Source organism: Mesocricetus auratus, unplaced genomic scaffold, assembly GCF_017639785.1.
Source record: "Mesocricetus auratus isolate SY011 unplaced genomic scaffold, BCM_Maur_2.0 Super-Scaffold_100008, whole genome shotgun sequence".
Lineage (NCBI taxonomy): Eukaryota > Metazoa > Chordata > Mammalia > Rodentia > Cricetidae > Mesocricetus > Mesocricetus auratus.
The window spans coordinates 7,116,646-7,141,471 of NW_024429192.1; the positions used below are offsets into that span (position 1 = coordinate 7,116,646).

Consider the following 24,826-nt stretch of genomic DNA (forward strand, 5'->3'; position numbering starts at 1 on the left):
AGCAGTCCGACCCCTCGGGGCTGAGCTGGCCTGTGTGAGCACTGGACACCGCCAAGAGCCAGGACTGCAGGTGACAAAGCCTCCTGCCATTGCTGCAGCCAGCCAGATGCAAGCAGGGGCCTGTCCTCCAGGGAGGCTGCCTTCTGGCCACCTCTCGGCTAAGAATGCTTTGACAACGGGTGGCTAAGCCTCCTTGGAAATCTTAACCGGGCCCAACCTTCAGCAATGCCAGCATTTCTTCCTCAGCTTCTCTCTTGGTGCATCTGTGGGACAAAATCCCCTTAATTGGAAGTGTCTGTTTGGAATGTATTATAAATGCTATTGCTATGGCGCTGAGATGAAAGTAAACTGTTGGAAAAAAATCTCTCAGCCGCGAAAGGCACTCGCTAACTCTGTGATACGCAGGAGCCAACTTGCAGAAAGCGGAAACCGACTAGAGGAGGGTTGGAAAGGCCCCCAAAGCTGAAGGTTTCCAACTATGTGATGGGAACAAGGAGGCGATTCTCTGCACTTTTCGCAGATTCACAGGGACAGGGGTGCTGTAACCTTTTTTCCAACTGAAATTTGCTAAAATAAAAATAAATGAACAAAACTTCAAATTTAATCCAAATGGAATAAAGTAAGATTTAACTGATGTAATCAATGCAAATAGGACTGACAGAATATCAAATTAATGGGGGCATTTCCAATTTGCAATGACATCACTTAAAACACAAGACCTGAAGACAAAAGATTTGCAAGTTCATGGGCCATGGAGGGGACAGATCGTGAGTTACACAGGGAGAAGGGGGCCAGAGGGATGGCTCAGCAGTTAAGGGTGAATGCTGTTCTTGCAGAGGACCCAAGTTCAGCTCCCAGCACCAATGGTAGGCAGCTATGACTACCTGTAACTCCAGCTCCAGGGGATGAGACACCTTCTCTGGCCTTTGCGGGTACTGCAGACATATGAGTGCATGGGTGTGTGGGGTGGTGTGTGTGTGTGTGTGTGTGTGTGTGTGTGTGTGTGTGTGTTTTAAAAATAAGGAGAGGGGAAAAAAATAACGTAGTACAAAGGAAAATCCTTCAATCACTCTGAGATTCGGTTCCCTTATTGGTAAATTGGGAACAATGGCAGTAACAGGAAAAAGGATTATCTGTTGTTCTACGAAGGGGCAGCTTCTCCCGTTACTGCTAAACTAGTATTTCTGGATACAGCAGCTGATGTCCTAGGGGAACAACGGTGGACCAGGCTTGTTGCAATGATCTGCTTCCCTACAGCCTGTGTGTAGCTCACACTGGGGCTGTCCACACATACCTCTGCCTTTTCACCTTCAGAACCCACAGTGGGGTGGCACTGCTCCATCCCGATTGGCTGACTGAGGCCACCTGCCATGCTTACACAGAAGGTGTAGGTGGCTTTTACTGCTGGGTGGGGACCTCCTCCTTTACCTTCCCTGCACGGACCAGCAACGGGTCTGAGATGCCACTTGGGCTCAGAACTCTTCTATTCTCGATCCAGCTTTCAATGACTAAAAAGCACAAGAAGCCCTTGAGGTCCTAAGTCACCGAGAAGCGGGTCTGACTGCTATTATTGCGGCCCAACAATTCTGTTCTTAGCCGTTTGTCTTACAGAAACCACATTCACACAAACACGTCTGAAGGTGAACACTCACAGCGGCTTTATTCAATAGTAGTCCCAAACTGGAAGCTATCCAGTGGATCCTTCAACCGGTGAACGGTTAAACAAACTGTGGTGTGTGCAGACCTGGGAATGCAACTCAGCAGAGAAAGGAAACAAAGTTCTGACGTATCTGACAACGAAAATGGACCTTGACACAGCTGTACTGAGACAAGGGCTTTGTGCATATTCTCCATTTCTGTATGGAGATGGAGGAAGGGTAGTGGCCAGTAGGGGTTTGTAGCGGGGAAGGGAGGGAGGTGACAAGGGCTATTCAGGGAAGGAGTGAGGTTCTTGTAATGCAACTATGTGTCTTGAGTCTACTTCACTTAAAGCACCAACACTGCCAACCACCTGACATGCTTATTTACCCACATGTGTATGTGTGTGTATGTATAACATGTGCATATAGATGTATGTATTTGCCTCTCTTACAGATGCATATGCTGTATAGGAGCAGAGGCTATATGCGGCTCATTCCCTCTCTCTACGGCATCTAGAACACGCCTAGCATGTGACTGGTCGTCATGGACTAAGAGACTAGATATGAAATGATGAATAAATGGACGGAAGAATGAAAATTTCCCATAATGCCTTACATCACGTCCCAATGCTTCTGAGTTCCCAGAAGCCTCGGTGTGACAATTCCTTCAACACGCTGAGTTTCCGAACTCCACGAGGTGAGGCCTGCGGTGCAGAAATACTTCTTCCAGAAGTCAGTACTGTAACCACTCTTCCCAAGGCTCTCAACCTCCAGGGATGATAGAGCACTTGCAAGGTGAAAGCGGAGCTGGATTGGGTAATTATGCCCAAGAACTCATTTCAGCTTGGATCCACTGACAAGAGCATGTCTCTGGTCAGTCTCCCAGATGCTTATAAACCCAAGGGGAAAATACTTAACAGTGGCAAAATAAAATGCTCTATTTTATCCATGTATCAGGAAGGGGAAAATTAAATAATTATCCTTTCTCTGTCAAAAGCCTCATTTCAGTGAACCTAGATTTACTCTAACAGAACAATTAAACGACCCCTCCAAGCCGAGCGTAGGCCAGGAACTTGATGCGAATTGTGAACCAAACAAAAGATCAGATCCTATTAATTTACTGATCTGAAACCAAACCTTTATTCGAGCCTTTGACTGCAATTTGAAGCGGCTGAAGTTTGAGAGAACTTCTCAAACACATCTCTGATTTATTCCAGTGAAGTAACCGAATCTACACATACCTGAAAGCTTTCTAAGGGCCTCAAAAATTCACGTAACAAAACAAACCGCAGACCCAGTACTTGAATGAAACCAGTATTTCTTTACAGCAAACTGACTCCAGAAAATGTTCCTTCCCAAGGCAACACTGCAAAATGGTGAGCCTGCAGCTGCTTCTCCAGCAAAGACTGCACGGCCCTCTTGATGCCTGTTTGCTATGCCAAAGACAGAAGGAGGGAACTGGAGCTTCCGAATTACAGGGGAGAGGAGCAGCGGGTGCGGTGAATGGGCTGGCTTCTCGGGGATGGGAAGCCCAGAAGCCTCTCTTGTTTGAACAGGACGAGGGAAATCACCATCACACAACCACTTCCGAAGCGAGTCCAAACCTGTCAGAGCACAGTGCCCAAACCCTGAATGCAGAGCAGCAGGTGCGTTACCTGTGGAGAGCTGTGTGGGGAGGGGGTTCATCTCTTTGTCCACCATCTTCTGGTACAGAGCCCTCAGGCTGAAAGGCTCCACTGTGAAAGGCAGGGTCCCGGTCAACATAGCGTACATGTTCACGCCTCTGCAAAGAGACACATCAAATGTGAGAACAGCGTGGTCCCCGGGGAGCAGGAGACAGCGCACATAGACCACAGCTTCCTGGCCTCTGCCCTGGCTGAGGCATCCTCCCGGGACCCTCCAGCCATGTGATGGCTGAGGTGTTGACACTCCAAAGGCCGTGTGAGAACACTGTGAAGACGGAACCAGGCTCGGAGGAACAGGAAGAATGACCTATGCAGGAGAAGCCACACATCCTCACTCTGAATTCAGGCCGAGTGTCAGCTGGAACGTCTAAGACACCCCACCCACCCCCCGGATCCTGAAACCTCTCAGCTGCCAAAACGACACCACAAGCAGAAAATTCCCCCTCTGGCTTCATGTGGCAGGCCATAGCGCGTGCACTAAGGGTACTACGTAAAACCACCTTTAGGCTGGGTCTATAATGTCTATGTGAAACACTGACCTGGGTCTCCTAGCCAGGATAGTTCATTACATATACACAAAGCAAAAAAAAACAAAAAAAAAACAAAAACAAAAAAAAAAACAGTTCTGGTCCTAAGCATTTCGGACAAGGGACACTCAAGTTGTCAAGAGAATACATCAAGACCAAACAATTCCATAGGAAAATATGTGGAACGCACTGTTAGCAGCATCAAGCATGATCCCGCCAGCCTATAATCTTTGCAGATATGCTCTACAAGGTAGAACTTAGAGGGGACCAGATTAATGACACAGGACAAGAGTCACCTCTTCTGGGCTAATGAGGGCTTTTGCTTACCGCTCAGCCCTTTGAAACCAAATCCACGCACCCCAAGCCAGTCTTTTACCCATATCTCGAGTTTTGCGCTGGGTGGCCATTAAGGGAAGTCCTTCCTGGGCTCTGTTCTTATTCAGGTATTTATTGTGAGGCTCTCCCACCAGGCCCTGGCCCAATATCTTGGCTGTGGTTGAGCTATTGCTGGGCGGACTTAACTGCTTACATCCAAAGCCAACCCAGAGGACAGCAAGGTCTTCTGGGGGGGATTTTATTCTCTTGACGTACAAACTACTATCACGTTGATGAGATTTCCTGATGAGGAAGAAACAACTGCTTGCCAAGAGGTCTCCACTGTTCAAAGGCACGGGGCGGATGTGTTTTTAAAAACAGGCCACAGGATTTCCAGTCAAAACAGAGCCAATGAGGCTGACTGAAATTAAGACCCTTTGGGCCTAACTCCCTCCACGGAGGCGCCTCTGAATTGTGCATTCCATATAATGACAGGTACTGGGGCCCTCAGCCCCAGCCTTAAGCACTCTCAGATTTTCAGACGTCCGCTGAATTCAGAAAGGAGTCAGAGAGACAGACAGACATTCCTTCCACAGATTCTTGCTGGATGCCTCTCTCTGAATGACACAGCCAGACAATGATGCTGCCATTTTGGACTTTGAGCTGAAGAGAAGCAGGCAATGGGCAAACGCAGAAAGAAACACGACCCTTTCGAGTAAAATGAGAATGCAGAGAGCAAGACAATGCTGGGCTGCACTGCTTTTGACACAGAGTTCAGCTAAGGAGACGGCGGACTCTTGAGGCTGGGAAGCCTCTCAGAGGAGGAGTGTTTTATGTATGAGCTTGTGGGTCTGCGGTTGGCTGCACACGGCCATGTGGCAGATTACAGAAACCAAGAAACTGGAGACCAGGACAGACGAGGCAGACGCACAGTGACAGACAGCAGTGGTTCCTGGTGTGTGTTCAGTGCGACATATTCCTCGGGGAATGAATAGCTATGGGACAAAAGGTTCCACAGCCAAACTCACACAGCGAGCCGTCCCCCCACGTAAGTGAACAAGAGGGGCCCAGCGTGGAGAGCCGGAGAGACCGGGCAGCAAGCACTCGGTGTGGCTCTTAGTCGGAATGAAGCCGTAGATTCCCCAAAGAAACCGAGGGGGCAACAGAGACGTACGACGGGGTGCACCAAGTTAAAACACTAGAGGTCAGGCTAGCCATGGTGACAGGTGGGACTGAGCAAACTGAGGGGCACAGGCAGAAAGGCAGGGAGGAGAGACGGGGTCGCGACGTGCTTTAAGGACCCATTGTGCAGGGCTGCATCTCTGGTGTGTTTCAGGCAGAGCTAAAAGCTTGGCTTTGGGGAGACTTCAGCACTGACAGGAAAGAAAACTAAGAAGGTTCAAAACTATACGATCTGTTTCTACGAAGAGGCCTTAGCCACAGGCTCTGATGAGTGGAAAACCTCTGGCGTCTTCCACAGTTACGGAGGACCACTAAACAGTCATCCCTAAGTGGTATGCCGCTTCCCAAAGTGGGTTCCTCACTCCAGAGCATCAGCACCGCCTGAACGCTTGAAAGTGCACATTCCAGGGCGGGGCTACAGACTCAGAGTCAGAAACCCCCAGACCAGGCCTTGTAATATGTGGTTTAATGATCCGCCTGGGGCCAGTGAGATGATCCAGTAGGTGATGGTGCCTGTCAGGCAAGCCTGGTGGTCAGTGTTTGAGTGCTGAAATGCATGTAAAAATTAAAGGAGAGAAATGATTCCACAGCAATGTCCTCTGATGACCATGTGCCCACTGAGATGTGAGTCTCCTCTCTCTCTCTCTCTCTCTCTCTCTCTCTCTCTCTCTCTCTCTCTCTCTCTCTCTCTCTCTCTCTCTCTCTCTCTCCATTACCTACTCTACTTTGGACCACAGATAAGAATGAAGGACACTGTGTTCTAGATGGCACCTCCAACCCGCAAGCCACACCTTGACTGCCTTCCCAAAAGGCTTCCAGTTATTATGGAGTGATCAATTAAAAACCCGCAGATGCTGAGAGATTCCTCTCACTTCATCCCAGGGCCTTTACCTTTAAATGTAGCTAATACGAAGGCCAAATAGCTGAAGTCATAGGAAGAGGCGAGTGCTATGTCTGGAGTGAATTAAATAAATAAATAAATCCTCTCCGTTGTTATAGTAAAGACAAACAAAAACAAAAAAATCTGTTTAAATAAAATACAATGACGACTACAATGAGAACTACAATCATATTGGGGCACTATTACAAATGATAATGGAAACCCACACTAATGGTTGGACAGCCCTAGGAAAGTTTAAAAGAGAAGCCAGATTGGACATCTTTTTTGCTCTCTCCTAGAGTTTTCATCCATGCTTAATATGCAGATGAAGAAAGAAACACAGTCTCCTCTGACATTTCACAAGTATGCATGAATACCAAAGGGGGATGTGTGGAATGCAGTTTCTAAACCCCCGTAATCCCACAGAGTCAGACGGGGTTTCAAAACATGCTCAGAATTTCCTGAAAAGCCTTTTGAAATGTGGCCCAGGGGTTCCCTGGGTTCTCTGAGGCAGACATGGAACTTTGACAACCCCAAGAAAGCTTTGAAGAAAGCCAGCGGTTACAGAGGCAGGGACAGGAGAGCAGCAATCAGTGAGTAGCGCTGTTTTCACAGCAAACGGTGGGGGAGCCTACGGGGAAATGGACACTGCACACCAGTCTGACGCAGAAAGGAGCTGGCCACAGCATGGGCACTGGAGGAGGGAAAAGGTCCTGTGGAGAGACGTGTGGGATCCCCTGCGCCGAACCAGAGGGCAAATGCTGGTCTTGGTAGTCTGATAGTCAGCATACAGAGGGAAAGCGGCCGTCTCTGCCAAGAAAGACGCAGCGTCACTGCTCCCTGGAGAAGTCCCAGAAACTTTACCCAGATGCAAGGAGCAAAGCGAGTGTCCACTCTGCATGAGCAGGTATCGAGTGAGGTCGCCTGTCCTGGGGCCATGTGGCCAGGACGAGGCTCCTGGTGTCCGTTTCTCTTACCCTCAGAGGCTCACTGGGGTTCTCAAGCAAGCGCTGTGATACTCTTGAAGTTAAATTCTCTTCAATTAAAAAGTACATCTGCGGTATAGTTGTTTTCTAATTAGTGCATAATGTCACTCTGAGGAAAAGTCGAGTTGCATTAATAAATGTTTGATGTACCAGAGTGAACATTATGGTTTTGTGTCTAAAAACTCAATGGAGGAAAGGGGAGGGGTGGAGAGGGAGGGAGAGAATGAATGAGTTTTGTGCGTGGGGGGGGGGCTCGCGCTTGCATACATGTGTGCACACGTTAGACCTCTGAGTGAAGGAAAAAGGTGAATTTAAGGATAATTTATATGGTCCCGAAAACGACACCATTGACAGGGATGACCGCCCCAGGGTCCCACCTCCTTTTCCACAGCTAATGCTGGCACTGCCAGAGGGATGGGGTGGCCCAGAACCCCAGGCTGTCTCAGGAGTCTCCTCGCCTTCCTGTGTGGCCGGAGTCTTCCCTCTTCACCAGTCTCCAAAGCCTTAGAGCGACTCCCTGCCACCCAGCAGGCTCGAAAACCTCTGGAGAGGGGTGTTTGCTTTTGGTTTGAGAAGTCGATTCGTCACTGCTCTGTTTCACAGCCATAAAACGGGGGAGAGGGGCATTTTGTAATAGTGGTGCTGGAGCAGGGAGACAGGGGCTCCATCTCCATGCTCACCTTAAGCAGCGTTGAATTAAATTCTCTTTGGGTTTCCCATTTCCAATTCTGCCAGCAATGCCATGGGTGCCACACAGAAATCTAATCTCTCCCTCAGACAAAGGACTCCGAGGTAGTGGAAAAATCCATCTTGTAACCAAGGCTCTGAGGCTTCCTGCTCTCACCAAGACCTTCAGAGTCCGCGGTGATCGGATGCCGGCACGGCCTGCGCCATGCATCCAGCCTGGAACCTTCCATCCCTGTTCCCCACCTGGCCAGCTCCACTCGGCTCTCCGGAGTGGGCTAAAGGCGCTTGCACTGCTTTCTAGGTTCCGTGCAGCTGTCTGTCTGCCTCGCCACCGCCTGGCACTGCATCTGTCTACAGGGACTTGCAGACGGCTATGTGTCTCAGTCAGCATGGTCTATGCCGTGGTTTGGGCAAGTCTCCACCGGAGGGTCATGTGCTTCCAAAGGTCCAATCCCCAGGAAGGCATTATGAGAAGACAGTGGGGTATTTAGGAGTGGGGACTAGCGGAAATCCTTAAGCAGCTCATGCATACTCTGGAAAGGGACAGGGACTGTTTCCTCTTTTTCTCTTTGTCCCTGGTTTGAAAGTTCAGCTGGCTGGGCAGTGGTGGCGCATGCCTTTAATCCCAGCACTCGGGAGGCAGAGGCAGGCGGATCTCTGTGAGTTCGAGGCCAGGCTGGACCGACAACCTCCAAAACAATACAGAGAAACCCTGTCTAGAAAAACCAAAAAAAAAAAAAAGAAAGAAAGAAAGTTCAGCTGTTCCGCCCTGCACCTCACCACAGGTCACAGTCAATGAGGTCAGTCAGTCAGACTGGAACCTTCAGAGGTAGTCACCAAATAAACCTTTAGTCTTCATGAGCTCATGTCTCAGGCATTCAGTTATAGCCATGAAACGCTGGTCAACACAGGCTACCGTAACCAAATAACAAAATACCACAGAACCGGGAATTCAAATAACAGACACTGTCTCACCAATCCGGGACTGAAAGCCTAAAATCAAAATCGAACACCAGCTGGGTTCTGATGAGTGAGAGCCTCCCTCCTTCCTACCTGGGAGAGGGCCACCCTTGTCCCGTGACCTCACATACGAGAGTCTCTCTGTGCCTCCTATAAGGGCACTAATAGCATCGTGGAGCCCACCTTCTTCACTTCATCCAAAAGAGATACCTCCCAAAGGCCGCATCACCAATGACATGGGGGGTTAGGGCTTCAAAAGGTTAAGTGGGGACTGGGTGACACAATTGGGTTCTTGGAAGTAGGCAACTGAGTCACAGTAGCTGGCTACAACCCAGGAGAGGAGGTCTGTCTCCCGTCTCAAGGGTGTGCCGTGCAATGGTCTCTGCCTAGTGAGGCCCAAGGAAAGGAGACTGAGGAGCTCCCCCGGGGTCTCGGGTGCTACAGCTTGCCACCTTGCTCCCGGGGACTCTCGTGGCACAAGCGGAACTCTGCACATCCCAGGCTCTTCTCCAGCCCATCCGTCACCATTTCTCCCAGACAGGCCCAGAGTCCCTGCCTCTAGACAGGAGAGCTGGTGGCCATGGGAAAGGGGGCAGGAAGCCTCCCTGGGGAGCGGGGCCCTTCATCTCAGTCACAGAACAGGGAGATGGAGTGTCAACAGATGCTACACGTGAATCCCTTTCCCCTGCGGCCGAGCAACCGGGCAAAAGGGGTGAGAACAAAACCCAACCTTTCTCAGCCCATGCTTTTCTCTCCATGTGGGTAAGCTACTCGCTTCTGTGTCAGAGTTAGCGAGAGGTGACAGAGGAGGCTGAGCCTCTGACCCCTTCTACACTAAGGAGGCTCCCACTTGCGTTGACACCTGGGGCGACACGACATTGTCTGTCCCCTCAAAAAGCAGACTGCTCCCCCACCCCCCGCGTGCTCCCCAACCTTCGTTTGTCATCTCCTCATCACCACGGAGACACAACAGTGCCCTCGGAAGGTCTTGAGGTATGGGGGGGGGCTTCCACAGACCTTTCATTCCGTCTATGTAGCGTTAATGGATTCCCCAACCATCCCAAGACAGCCCTTTCTGATGGAGGAGGAGGAGGAGGAGGAGGAGGAGGAGGAGGAGGAGGAAGAGGAGGAGGAGGAGGAGCAGAGAGAAGCCAGGCTGTGGGTGGGGACCAGGCAGGTGCAAAGAGGCCGCAGGCGCACTTAGGGCTCATGCTTAGCAAACTATGGCAGGATCTGTTTGTCGGATTTTGTTTTAGTGAGGATGTGTGTAGGGGGAGTGTGATGTGTGGGGGTGTGTGCTGTTTGTCTATTTGTATGGTGTGTGTGGTGTGTTACACATGTATGTGCATGTGCACATGTGTTTGGTTTGGTGCGTATATGTGGTGTGTTAGTATGTGATGTGCATGTAATACCACGTACCTGTGTGTTTGTTTGGTTTGTGTGTGTGTGTGTACATGTGTTTGTTTGGTTCGTGTGTGTGTGTGTGTGTGTGTGTGTGTGTGTGTGTGTGTGTGTACACATGTGTTTGTTTGGTTTGGTTGTGTATATAGTATCTGGGTGGTTTGTAGTGTGTTTGTATGTACACCCATGTGCCTGTGTGTTTGTTAGGTTTGTGTGTGTGTGTGTGTGTACACATGTGTGTGTTTGGTTTGGTGTGTGTCAGGAGAATGAACCTAGAACCTCCCATACACTAAGCCAGGATTTCACCACCAGCTTCATTTTCACCCATTTCCCCTTTTGGCTTTGAGACAAAGTCTTACTCAGTTGCCCAGGTGACCCTAGACTCAATCTGCAGGCCAGGTCAGCCTTGAACTTGTGACCCTCCTCCCCCGGCCTCCCAGGTAGCTATGATCTCAGACCTTTACGAAAAGGTTTTACATAGAACATGGGTGGTTCGTGGAGCACCAACACGAGCCTGTGAAGACTAGACTTGGCTTTCTGCCTTTCTCCGCTTCCCAGTGAAATGTTTGTAAATGCTGTTTGGAAAGTTTATGAGGAAAAGTCTGGAAAGAGAGGAGGGAATCTGGGCTCCGAGAATCATGGATGATCTAATCCACAGCATCTCACCAGACAGTGAGAGACTATTTCACAAACAGGGGGTGCGGAGACCTCAGGGGGCAACATCGACTTTTACAAGCTGGATAACTCACATTGACCAGACATCGATCTTGGGGCCGTATTTCTTCCTGGCCAGCAGTTCCGGAGCTGCGTAGGCTGGGCTGCCACACTGTGTGCTGAATGGGTCCGAGTAACCCAGGATCCCTGCACAGTTGCTCAAACCAAAGTCTGCAGAGAGGAGAAGACAAACATGGACTCTGAATTAGAAAATTGCAAAAATGAAGAGGGAAGGAGGAGGAGGAAGAAGAGGAGGGGAATGAGAAGGAGAAGGAGAAGGAGAAAGATGAGGAGGAGGAGGAGGAGGAGGAGGAGGAGGAGGAGGAGGAGGAGGAGGAAGACAGCAGGAGAGGAAACATTCTCTCAGGCTAACACATAATTTAGCATCCAACAGGAAACCCACCAGCTGCAAACCATAACCCTGACAGACTTCTCAGGACAAAGGCGTGCCTGCCGGGCGGGTGGCAGCTCCCTCGCTTCAGTGGAACATCTTACATCAGCCCTCGCTGCAATACCCAGCTAGACCTAACAGTGTGATGAGCCAAAGCATATTTCTACCGAGCCTTGTAAATGAGTCATCCAGGGCGAAGAGAGACTGTTAGCTTTCTAGGACTGAGGCGGGAATGGAGAGCATGCTGAGATCCTGGCTGCCCTGTGGCCAGCCTGGGAGAAACTGGATGGAGACCGAGTTTCTCCGCTGGCCATCTGCATCACTGGCCACTTACAGTTGACTTCTTCAACGCAGTGTCTTCCATTAAAGTCTCTAAGAAATTCCTTCCAGAGGTATACTGTAATGGGGGGGGGGCAATTTAAACAGCCCCGCGTGTTGACTGGAAAAAGACCGCCCAGCAGGCTGGCGATGCCAACTAGACTAAGTGACCTCATGGCATTGCTTTGTTCTTCGATGAGTCAGGCGTCTGGCAAGTCTACAGAAAAGCCCTGGTGTGCCTCACGGCCACTTTGGGTCTATTAGGAGTTTAGTGCACTATTTACTTTTGATCTTCAAGATGACTGCAACTGGAGGGTAATTAGGGAGCTGTTAGTGTCCTTGTCTCCTCTGATAACTTTCCTCAGTCTCTGTTGACCTCAGAATTAAGATCTGACATCCCGGGTCATCCTTTGAACTCCATCGCAAAACTGAACGCGCAGCCGTAAGACTCCCAAGCTTCAGGGCAAGTCGGAGATTGGCTCTGAGGAGGCTGGAACCACTCCCACACCTCCTGCCCGGCACTAGGCCCCTAGTTACTGTCTTTCTCTCCGCTCTGGCATGTGTCCACCTGCAAGTACATGCCCTCCACTAAAGCCACGGGAAAGAACTTAGGGAACGGCAAACCGGGCAGGAGAAAACTGGGAGACTGGAAACCACCTGTCTCAATGACGACGCTGAACAAGAGTCCCCCAACACTCGAAGCAGTGAACTGTACCACCAAACAGCTTATCCAAAGAGCACCCCAGGAACTCTTTCAGGCCCCGAAGCATGCCGAGCCCTCAGGTCAGGCAAGAAGAGGCAAAGCCTGCATTAGGGATCTGGCTGTTTCAACACTGACCTTTCTCTTCTGTTGCTTTCGTGATTGTATTTTTTTTTTCCTGCTTGCCACCTTCCTCCTGTCTCCTCACCTTTACCCTCTACCTGCCCATTTCTTTTCTGTTGGTCCAGATTGCCCCACTAGGTACCGCAAGACCAGCACAGAAGGGTCTTTCTGAACTGCAGGGGCTGGCTAGCCTCCCAGCTGAGAAAGTGTCTGTTGCAAAGATGGTGAGGGGCTCTGTTCCCAGACCCAGGATGCACTGTGGCACCCTGGCTGGGCGGGACGGAGTGGGGTGGGGAGCATTAACGGGAGGAAACTCCCATGACTCTTTGCATAAGAACACCTACTGTGGAGTCTGGAGACAGCACCACGCGGTAAAGACGGTAGTGTTGCCAGGGTCAAAGCGTTAAGGGAAGTTGTCTTGTTAGAAGCCCAGTTTCACAGCAATCCCAGGGGGGAAATAATGTGTCTCTGAGTTTCCAAGATTAAAGGTAAAGCTCCCATTCCTGGACTCTGTCAAAGCAAAGGGCTGGCAGCCTCTCTGAGACCGTCTCCTCCCTTCCCCCCTCATCCCATCTATCAGGAAAGGCAAGACAAGAGGCCAGACCACCCTCCACTGTCCCAGGCAAGCAAGGGAACAGAGCCTGGCCTTATCTTAAGAGCATTCCAAGAAGATAAATTAGTTCAGGATTGGGGAAGTGGAGGGGTTGCCGAATCTGCATTTAAGGTTGTCTTCATCTAGCCTAGAAGGCTTGATTTTAAAGACATTGTAGAGAAATAAAGGGCAGAATATTTCACATTCATAATTATGGTTATTAAAATTTTACACATATGCCTATAATTAGAATAGTGAAACTAGAGAGAAATTTGCCTCCCAGTAATGTCAGATAGGTCGGTCTCAATTAGATTTGGTAAATACATAAGCTAATTATCACTCAATTTTTCTGAGAGCTGCAAAATGGAATCTCAAAAGAAAGCCCCAGTGAATATTCACAGCTCCTCTAATCTGTAGCTATGCCCCCTGGGGAGGGAACATCCTTGCAAACATCCGGCTGCCTTCTCTTTTTTTTTTTTTTCCTCTTCTTTCTTCTAAGAAGAAAAATATATGATTGAATCAAAAATCTTACTCCTGATGATTCTAACTAATTTGAGACACGGCTGAAATAAGTTTATTTAAACCAAATGATTTCAAAAACAAGGAAACTATTACGAAGAAATGATAATAGCTATAATCCTCTTTGAAAACCACCTAAGTAAATCCTTTGAAGGCAAAAGGTTCAAAGGGCTTTCAAGTTAACACAATAATAATAAGGTTTAGGAAAAACCTTTGGTTCACACTGCCCATCCCAGGGGCAAGAGAAGAAGAGGCTGGGCTCCTTCCCCTAGAGGGAAGCAGGCAGGATGGCGAGGCAATGTCTTTCATGTGTAGAGTCCTTTAGGGGGCGAGAGGACTGGGGTACAGAGAAGGAGGAGACCAAGAGAAACCCATTGACCAGAGCCCCTGCCTCACATTGTGTGTTTCTGGCTTTTGATGCCAGGTCATTTCCAGTAGGTCTGGCCCATCCTTTACTACCCGCTTCGGTTTGGCCTAGAGATGGCTCTACACATTTTAAGTTTGAACCGAAGACATTTCCATGCACAGTGAACTGCGACCTATCATGACAAGTAAACAGACTGCAACCTCCTCCTACCACAAGGAGCTGAGTCTCAGGGGGTCAGCTGGTGAAGCCATGCTCAGGCAAGTCCGCCATCTGGGTTCTCTGCGCCTCTCTCCTGTCCTGTTTTCTGTACACCACTTCTCTCCTTCAGCTATAAACACAGCACGCATGTGGGGTAGGTCAGGATATTCTGAGCTATCTATGGGCAGGACTGCTGCCCCCTGCTAGAACCTCACAGGCAAATTTGGTCTGAGCAGCTAGTTTTAATTTGCCTTTTTGCTTGATGACTTGAAATACCTGGCTAGATGTTAATCCCATGGCTACCAGCCAAGAGGTGGGAACCCAAGAGAGTGAATAGAGCAGCTCCTGATCTCTAAAAGCAACCATCATACTCAGTGAGAGGGGAGTTCCAGGCTCTCGCTTAGGTTCACCTTCTCTTCAGACTGCTTGTGGTGGTTTGAAAGAAAATGAGCCCCAAAAGGAGCAGCACAATTAGAGGTGTGGCTTTGTTGGAGTAGGTGTGGTCTTGCTGGAGGAAGTATGTCACTGTGGAGGCGGGCTTTGAGGTGTCATATGCTCAAGCTGCACCCAGTGTCTCAGACTACTTCCTGTTGGCTTCAAGTCACGATGTAAGAACTCTCAGCTCCCTCTCCAGCACCGTGTCTGCCTGGATGCTGCCTTGCTTCCCACCATGAAGTTAATGGACTAAACCTGTAAGCCACCACAATTAAATGTTTTCCTTGATAAGAGTTGCCATGGTTATGGTATCGTCTTCACAGCCCGGGAGCATGTTCCACACTGGGAACTGAGTGTGAGCCAAGACGTCTTTTCAAGCCATCTAGGCAGAAGGAATCGCTTGCACGTGAAGTAGGAAAAGAAAGAAAAGCGAGAAATGGGAGATGGTGCTGGATGCCTCACAGCTGGGTGTGAACTTGACCGCCAAGAGCAACTACACACACACACACACACACACACACACACACACACACAGAGAGAGAGAGAGAGAGAGAGAGAGAGAGAGAGAGAGAGAGAGAGAGAGAGAACGCTTTAAAGGCTGAGGATCCTCTGAATTTAAGGCACAGAAGATGGCCCAGTGGTTAGGAGCAATGGCTGCTCTTACAGAGGACTCAGGTTCAGTTCCCAGCACCACATGGCAGCTCACGATCATCTATAACTCCAGTTCCAAGGGATTCAATGCCCTCTTCTGGCCTCCACAGGCACCAGGCACGAATGAGGTGTACAGATATATATTCAGGCAGCACACATACACTTAAAATCAAACATATCTAGAAAGAAAGGGAGGATGGATGGATGGAGGGAGGAAGGGAAAGAAGGGAAGGAAGGAGGGAGAGAGGGAGGGAGGGAGAGAGAGAGAGAGGAAGGGAGGGAAGTCTGAATTTAATTACACTTTGGGGACCTCTGGGGATGGCTCAGTTTGCCTTGAGAACAAAGGACCTGAGTTTGCATTCCCAGCACTCCAGGGAAAATCTGGTGAGGGTGGCACATGTCTGCAGTCCCACTGCTCAGGAGGCAGAGACAGGAGAGTCCCCCAGCCTCATAGCCTATCCACATGGGTGAGGTCTCAGTTCAGTGAGACCCTGTCTCAAAACATAAGGTAGAAAGAGGCTGAGGGGAACACGTGACCTCTGCCCGCCATACCCGTGTACACATGCACACGCACACACGTCAGACATGTACCACAAGCACATACAAGAAGCTTACAAAGTCCAAAGAAATACGTGACCAACAAATATTTACTTGGAACTATAAAATTCAATTCACAATCAAATGACACTATTTTTAGTCTTCCTAATATTTTTTTAATTATTTACTTTTCGTGTGCATTGGTGTTTTGCTTCCATTTATGCCCATGTGAGGGCGTTAGATCCCCTGGAACTGGAGCTACAGGCAGTTGTGAGCTGCCATGTGGTTGCTGGGAATTGAACCAGGGTCCTCTAGAAGAGCAGCCAGTGCTCTTAACCACCGAGCCATCTCTCCAGGCCGAGTCTTCCTAATATTTTTAATTTATTATTTAAACAAACTATTAAACTAATTTTCATCGTCAAAACTATTATTAAACATGAGATGTACAAGGGGTACACTAGAAATCTTGTCTTAGGATTAGATACAGATCATGGACAACTTAAGAGGTTAGCATGCTTAAAAAAAAAAAAGTCATACCAATCAGCTTGATGTTATTGTCTTCATCCAGTAGCAAATTTTCTATCTTCAAGTCTCTGAAATAAACAAAACCACACATTTCAGGTAAACGTTTGGAAGGGCAGAATGGCATTTCGCACCTGGAAAGAAGTGAATGATTTTACGGCCGCTTTGAACCCGCCTTCACCATTTCCACTGAGAGCTGGTCAGTAAGCAAATATTCGTGTGATGGGACATAATTAATTGCCATCCACTATAAAAAGCTACAGCAGCCGGGCGGTGGTGGCGCACGCCTTTAATCCCAGCACTCTGGAGGCAGAGGCAGGCGGATCTCTGTGAGTTCGAGGCTGGGCTGGACCGACAGCCTCCAAAACAACACAGAGAAACCCTGTCTCATAAAAACCAAAAAAAAAAAAAGCTAAAGCATTTCAGGGGATACGGAGTGAGAGAGGAGGGCAGACGAGGTGATGATGAGTTTCCAGAAGTGGACCTAAAATCTGAAAATTAAACGTAGCCAAGGTAAAAATATAAGTGAAAACAGAGCATGAATGGGGTGGAGGGAGAGGAGCTGCCAATCAAAATCACCAGGGGACTTGGGGAAGCGCTTGAATAAAACAGGGCCGAGCCCCCGGGGGAGGAGAAAGGAACCGAGTCCTGCCAGGCTGTCCTCCACACACGTTTCAGCCCGCCCTCCCCTGCCTCCCATCAATGAAGTAGGCATAAATAAGACAAATAAAAACTGAAAGCTGATTTAATTTAACCCGGCCCACAGCCTCCACGGGGCCTCCACGCTTAGCTCGGGAGCGTCACAGCAGGTTGGCAGATGATAACATTTTAATCTATTTAGCAAACAGATGTTGTCACAGGTGGGATAATGGGCTCCGCAGATGTCAGCATCCTAATCCCTGGTGTTACGCCTGAGCGGGCGGGCGTTAACCTGACGTGGGGAATTGAGTGTGCAGATGGAAGGAAGAGTGAGAGGCTGGGCAGCAGGCCATGTCACTGGTTGACAAGCAGGTGACAGGCAGGAGACTTCAGCTGGTGCCCGCTGACTGTAAGCTCCTCCTGGGAAGGAGACAGGCCTGCCTTTCTCTCCACTGTGCCTGGAAACCCCTGTACATTGCAGGCAGTCAGTAAGTAACATAGAGTAAAGCTAGATGATCTTTTTGGGGACTGGGGCTGTGGAGATAGGTAGTTAGATAGATAGATGATAGATAGATAGATAGATAGATAGATAGATAGATAGATAGATAGATAGATGGGTAGGTAGATGATAGATAGATAGATAGATAGATAGACAGACAGACAGACAGACAGACGAGCCATCTCAGAAACTCATCAGTCAGCACATAAATTCTGGAATCCCACATTACACCTATCGGCTCAGACATACACTGAATATTAATTAAGAATGCTTTTCTAGGGGCTGGAGAGATGGCCTAGCAGTTCACAACACTTGCTGCTCTTGTAAGGGACCCAGGTTCAGTTCCCAACACCCACACGGTGGCTCACAACTGTCTGTAACTCCGGTTCCAAGAGACCCGATACCTTCTTGGCCTCCTAAGGCTCTATGAATGCACACAAACAGTGCCTATCCACACATACAGGCAAAATACTCACGCACATGGAATTCTTTTACAATCCTATTTTTAAATAAAACGTTTCCATAAATGCGCACATACACACATTTATATACATCTGCTCTGGTTGGCCCCCGATGTAATTTCCCTACACTAGGATAGAAAAATCAGAAAGTCAGTGCTCCTTTCCTTGTGCCTATCATGGGGAGCGTGTGAAGAAACAGAAAACGGCGGCTGACACCTTACACCCATGTCTGTAAACAAACGGGCGCCATCAAAAGAAGAGTGACGTCCCGCTTCATAGGGACAGTTGCTAGAGCCCAGTCACCACGCTGCCAGCCTGTCCATTTTGCAAAACTCCGGAGCTCTTCATTTGGTCTCGATTTTTAAACACTGGCAACAGACCTGCGTGTAAGATAACAGTAACAGCACTGTGCAGCCAAGCTGGATGCAGGATCTGGCCTACCAGTAACCATTCTCAAGTCGGTATGAGTGAGAGACGAAGCTTGGGGAAGATATGGGACTGCCCAGGGGCAGGGTAGAAAACTGGAAGTGGGGGAATCAAGTCAAATCGATGTGCACAGGACCCCCGAGGAGTACAGCCATTTGCAACAGGACTGGGCAGCCTTGGCACAACCAAGGGTGGATTTCAGAATGGGAAGAATCAAGGTACCAAACATGGGGGTGGGGTCCAGGGGTTTCAAAACCAGAAGGCTGCTGGGAGCCTTGGGGCCTGGCGTGTGGACGAGGGGTGTGTTGGCATCAAGTCTGAGAATATTAATATATACTGTCTGCTGAAAGCGCACACAGCTGGGGAGAAGTCCGTGCATCTCCAGCTCAAGAGAAACCGTCCACTTGGAAACTGCTCTTAAGGTTGCCCCAAATATAAGGCAGCCCCGCCTGCTTTCCCAATAAGCAAACTTGCCCCTATGAATCGGGATTTTAGAAAGTATATAATATAAATGGTCAGGAATGTGCTGGGACTACAGAGTCACTCTGGCTAGTATTTAGCTTTGAAGTTGCAATATGCCATTAGACTATAAAGTTACAAGAACCCTGGATTCATGCCCCAACACCATGTAAACAAAAGACAATAGACTTAAATGTTCACACAATTCACCGTGTAGCTCTAGCTGGCCTACAACTCGCTCTGTAGACCAGTCTGGCCTGGAACTCACAGACATCTGTCTGCCTCTGCTTCCCACGTTCTTGAAGTAAAGGTATGTGATGGGGGAAATCCTGTACATTTGTCAATAAAGCACTGTTGAGCCAATAGGAATCTAGATAGGTGGGACTAGGAGTCCAGGAGGATTCTGGGAAGGAGAAACACAAGAGAGCTCGAGATGTAACCGCCATGGGGTAGGAAGCCCGGAACTATTCTCCGGTAAGAGAAATACTTAGATTAACAATTATGGGGTAATTACTTAAGCCAGAGCTAGCCAGTAAGAAACAAGCAAGGCCAACAGCTTCATAATTAATATAGCCTCCTGTGTGTTTATTTGGGACTGATGTGGCTCTAGAACCAGGCTGGCTGAAGGCTTCTCTCAAAGAAAAAGCTTCTCTTTAACAGGTATGTGCCCTGGCCCTAACTTGAGAATTATGTGCACACACCCTCGCCTCATGGCTCGTGAAACAGTGTCACTACCTACTGCTTGTCAAGTCAGAAGCAAAGGGTCCTCGGGTTCCCCACTGTGGCAGCTAATCCTCCTGAACTAGACATTTACAATGGAACAGCTCACTTTCCTCGGCTGCTGAGGTCTCGTCCTGCATCCTTGCCCACTCCAGCAAGTGCTCTCCCACCGAGCTATAACACTGGCTAACCTATAAATTTGTATCTGTGTCTGTCAATACTTTGCATGGACCCCTGAGCAACAAGCACCCATTTAAACCCCCCTAAATTAACCAGTCAACGGTTGTTTTCAGTCTAGTCTCAGAAGCCATCGCATCCGGGAGCCGCTCTTTCAGAAGTTGTGAGGCAGGCATCGTGTTCACTGTCTTCATCGCCCCTTCTGCCAGACTCCTAGGATGTCCGCTAGAGCCCTGGAGTCATCGGTGACTCAAAGCAAGCGTAGTGTCTTTCTCTAACTGCAGCGTGGTGGGTGAAAACGTAACAGCTTCCACCATGCCGCCGTGACGAGAGATTTCCAGAGAGACACCGTAAGGAATGGTTCCTTGCCCGGAGAAAATTAAGACTTTACATGAGTGGGACTTCTACTCGAGCATTTACGGTAATTCCAACGTGCACAAACACACAACAGCGTGCCTGGGAACAGCCCAGAGTGTGATTCAGTGAAAACTGATGGCACAGGAGGGGCACTATTTCAATCTGAGGCAAAGTGAAGTCAAGCCTCCTGGTCTGAAGGAGGCCACAGTCAGGCATTAAAGGGGGCAAAAATGTCCCGAGCAAATGCCGTACAAAAAACAAACAAACAAACAAACAAACAAAAAAAAAAACAGCTCAAAGAGCCGAGGAAAAAAGAAAGCAGTAATTGATAAGAATAATAAATCGAAGTTGAGTAATTTGGGGCTATAAATGCCTAGAGAAAAAAGCAGCAATGATTAGAGCAAGACAGAAAAGAAACGCTCCAAAAGAAAAAAAAAATAGGGGAAGTTCATAAAAACCAAGAGGAGGTATTAAATATAATTATTTGGTGAAAGGGGACTAAAACCAGCTCAAAGCCACCATCTTCCCACACACTACCCTCCTGAAGCGCTCAGCTCCCGTCACCAGGAGAGACAGACAGAAGAAACCTAGCTCGGAAGCTGTCCAGCCCGTTACACCTCTGTCCAGCTTCCTGGATGACTCCAGCTGGAACCAGCTTCACTACCAGCATGGCCGAGGGCTAGCAATGGGGACAGGAAGCCCTGGGTGCTAAATGATCTTCATAGCTGAGGTAGCAGAAGCATTAACCCTCTGGGACTGATTCCCACTTCCTGCTTTGAAGAGAGACTGCTCTCCTGGGGTCTCCCACGTCCAAATTTGGGCAAGGCCTTTTTTGTTTGTTTGCTTGCTTTAAGATGAGGTGGAGTGAGGGTTAAGGAATGGGAAGGTGTCTTGCTGTGTAGCTTGAACTTGCGGCGATGCTCCTGCCTCAGCTGCCCAAGTGTGGGTTAAGCGTGCGTCACCACCCCTGCCTCGATGTCCAGTTCTCTAATGTTGCATTTCCCCTGGTCACAGCGAGTCCTCCGGGTTAGTTAGTTCTCCAGGCTTGGATTGAAAATATACGGGAAGGAAAAGACTTCCTGCGCGGAGAGTACACAGACACTTTCCTTGTTGCTGAACGGCAGTGTAACTTGGTTTGGTGTTTGCTCGGCTAAGCTATTACAAGTAATCTAGAGAGGTCCAAGGGTCATGTGCAAACAGGAGACAGGGCGTGTCATGTCAGAGACTGCAGTATCTGAAAGATGGGGCGTGAGGGGTTGGGGTGGTGGTGAAATGGCTCTTTGTGGATCTGTGTCTCGTGGACATCCTGGACATCATAGCTCTGTCAGGACCCACAGACATGTGCAGAGCAGTGAACTTTAATGTCAACTACAGTCCTTCGTTAATGCCGTTGTTGGCGTTCTAGTTAGCCAGCTAAAACAAGGATGCTATGGCTAACCCAAGATACGGAAGTAGACAAGATAAGCACGGGAACGGTGAATGGAGCCCCTGGAGACTCTGAGCAATTTCTCTAAGTCTGTAATCTTTTCAAAGCAGCCTCTCTGCTTTCTCCTTCCTGGTGTTAAGAACTTGCTAGGCCTTCCCGGGGTGTTCTCTGAGGTGCACCTTTCATTACCCTAAGTTATTATCCAAGTTCACTCTGCACAACGTACCACTCAGCCATAGCCAAAGAAGCCACAAATGATGCTGGAAAAAAAATCACAAAATTAAGGCACCTTCTTGAGCAAAAAAATTGAAAAAGATAAATTTATTCATAAGGTTTTCGTGTTTGTATTATAACTTTCAAAAATTATCACAGCTGTCCAGAAAACCAGCTCCATCAGACTCCCGTGGCCCAAACACAAGTGTGGCTCTTAGTCTAGACCCACCACAAGGCTTGAATGCCTGCCTCTACTTCATGCCAGCCTTACCCCGTGGGGAAGAAAGGCTCAACAGCCGACGGTTGCACAGGGGAAGGAAGGCCGGGCTGCACACTGGTTAGTGGTCCTTGATCGGATTAATCGCATATTGATCAGGGGAGAGGAAATGGGGGGTAATCTTCCTTCCATCTTACAACAGTAACAATGCCTCCTCGTGGCAAGGTGAACTCGGGGTTCAATGTTACTTCATGGAAGTTAGTTCACCTTTTCTGGGCTACAGGGCTTCAAAGAGGAGTAAGGCTAATTTCATTTACTACCACGTCAGACAGACTCATCCGTGTTGCCACAAGTGACAGTCTGCCGTTCTTTTTTTGTGACTGAATAGAGAGTGTGCTGCTACAGGTGTGTGCACGTGATTCTGCCCATCACCTTTGACGGACAGCTGGGCACGCTGCAGGTGCCGCCTTGACTTCTCAGGATCTGTCCTCTGGATGTGTAACCTAAAGGTACAATGTTAAATGAAATAAGCCAGACACCGGAAGAGAAATACTGGATGTTCCCAAGCATTCGAGGGTGCAAAAGAAGAGACTTCTTCTAAATAGGAGGAAGGACGGTGGTTGCCAAAATCTGGGGAGGGCTGGGGGGGGGGAGGGAGGGCAGAGAGAGGTCAGGATACAGGGACAGAACCAGAGAAACCAGATCTGGTGTTCCACAGCACAAGGGTGACTAAAGTTAACAATAATGCAGTGTGGACTGGAAAACAGGCTTTTGAGTCTCCTCACACAAGGAAATGATGTTTGAAACGATGTGCTAATTACCTTGTCTTGACCTTCACACGTTATATACACCTATTAAAACATCACACTGTACCCAATAAATGTGCACAAGTATGCGTCAGTTAAAAATGTTTAAAAGGAAAGAAAAACGAAACTTTTTCTACTAAAAAGGGGCCAGGGGAGTTGAGGGTGGGGCAGACTGTGCTACCAGGCCAGTCAGAGATGGGATCTGGGACAGCGCTGGAGGGGGCGTGGCATCTCCAGAACAAAGAACACCACCAGTTCAATGAGATGAAGCTGTCAAGGTGCGGGGAGAGTCCAGCCAAGAAGAGGTCACCAGGCAGACAAAAGGTCCCTGGGCCATCTTGGCTCCAAGAAGAAGCAGCCGCAGGCCACAGCTGACACTGAAGTGGGTGTGTTTGGTGGGGTTCACAGGGAGACAGCAGATCATGGGAAACCTCGCCTGCCAACCGACCTTTGTTCTAGGTCCTTTCCAAAGAATAGGCCATCCCTAACCATCAAATGCTTACCCTGGGGTTCATATGTGTGTGTCCTTTCTTCTTCACCCACCCAAACTTTGCTTGAAGTTTTTGAAGATAGTCATCTTGAATTTTGGGGGAGTGGCCATAAGGAATTCAGCCAATGCCTTCCCAGACAAGAGTGTGATGGAGGAAAGAGCCGGAAGAGACTCATTGTCATGTACTCTTGGGTCTCGATTGGGCAGGGACAATTACTCTAATCCTGTGGAACACAGGGGCACTCAGGAGCAGGACTGGGAAGGGAGAGCAGGCACAGATGTGAGCACGCATGTGTTCACTGCGCGCACGTGTGTGCACACTACACACATACACACTCACACATGAGAGCATTACATGCGCACGTGCATATGCATGTGGATGAAAAGAAGCGTGCATGGGGTTCACGTATATGCATGCACATACATGCATATGTGTCCTATGAAAGCATCCCATGCACACATGTATATGAGATCATGTGCATATCCATGTGGACAGAATAGATATGATTGTGTGTATGCATGCGTGTGTGATGTATTTCCGGTATCGGGGGATAGTGAAAAAGGAAGATCTTTGCCCTGACCCTCAGCGGTCTGAGCTTATGACAAAGGAGAGTCCTAAACTGAGAGAGAGCCAAAGAGACACCTTAGGGAAGAGACCCTTAATCAAGGGTTCGCAACCTTCCTGATGCTGAGATCCTTTAATGCAGTTCCTCGTGCTGCGGTGACCCCAACCATGAAGTTATTTCACCGCAACCTTATAACTGTAATTTCGCTATTGTTATGAATCGTGATGTACATATTTTGGGGATAAAGGTTTGTCAAAGGGGTCGCGACCCACAGGTGAGAACCACTGTAAATCAAAGTGGCACATGGACGCGTCCGGCCAGGATTTGAGACACAGAAGAGCAGTGACTCCCCCAGTGGGGGCTGAGCACACAGGCAGCAAGCCAGTGGCCCTGAAGGAGAGAAAGGCAGTGTGAGTCCACATTCTCTCACTCGCCCCAAGCAAGCCACCCGAACTCCCTGAGCCTTTCACTCTTCCTTTAAAAAAACAAAGCAAATGGCATCCGTCCGGGCTGTCCGTATGGTACTCTGGCAGACGGCTCTGGATTGGTTCCCAGCACCCATGTGAGGTTGCCAGCTCCCCAAGGCAACAGGCTCTTTGTGGCAAACTGGAGTCTTCGCTAGCTCTTACCTTCAGAAGTACAATACTAAGACCCGGTGATTTATAAATCTGACTGTTTACAAGACGCCTTGGTGGTAAAACACACATACAACCTGTTAATCCTGATCTATGATTTAAAATGAAATTTTTATTTCCTATTATGCTCCACAAGCAAATCGCTGATCAGTTAAAATAAAACGAAAGAAGTAATAACAAAATAAAACAAATAAATTCACACTAAGTGAACCAAGAAACTCCCCCTGAAATCTTGGGAAGACTATGGAATATTCCAGAAAGAACCTGGGACTGACTGCTCCCAGAAAAGTACCATCCCAGTGCCAAGGCTAATACTAGTTGAATTCATCCCATTTTCCTTCCCAGTCCTCTGGGCTGAGCTCCGGTTGAAACGGAAGTCTGAGCAGAAAACAGAGACCAGGCAAA

General features: G+C 48.7%; 1 protein-coding gene across 1 annotated transcript in view; it reads right to left on the reverse strand.

The window, feature by feature from the left end:
- Hunk (hormonally up-regulated Neu-associated kinase) overlaps nt 1–24,826 on the reverse strand; it is a 102,945-nt gene that overhangs the window by 31,355 nt on the left and 46,764 nt on the right. Inside the window, 3 exon segments of the mRNA XM_040750519.1 lie at nt 3,296–3,423; nt 11,013–11,148; nt 16,346–16,401. Of these exon segments, the coding sequence (XP_040606453.1) occupies nt 3,296–3,423; nt 11,013–11,148; nt 16,346–16,401 (320 nt within the window).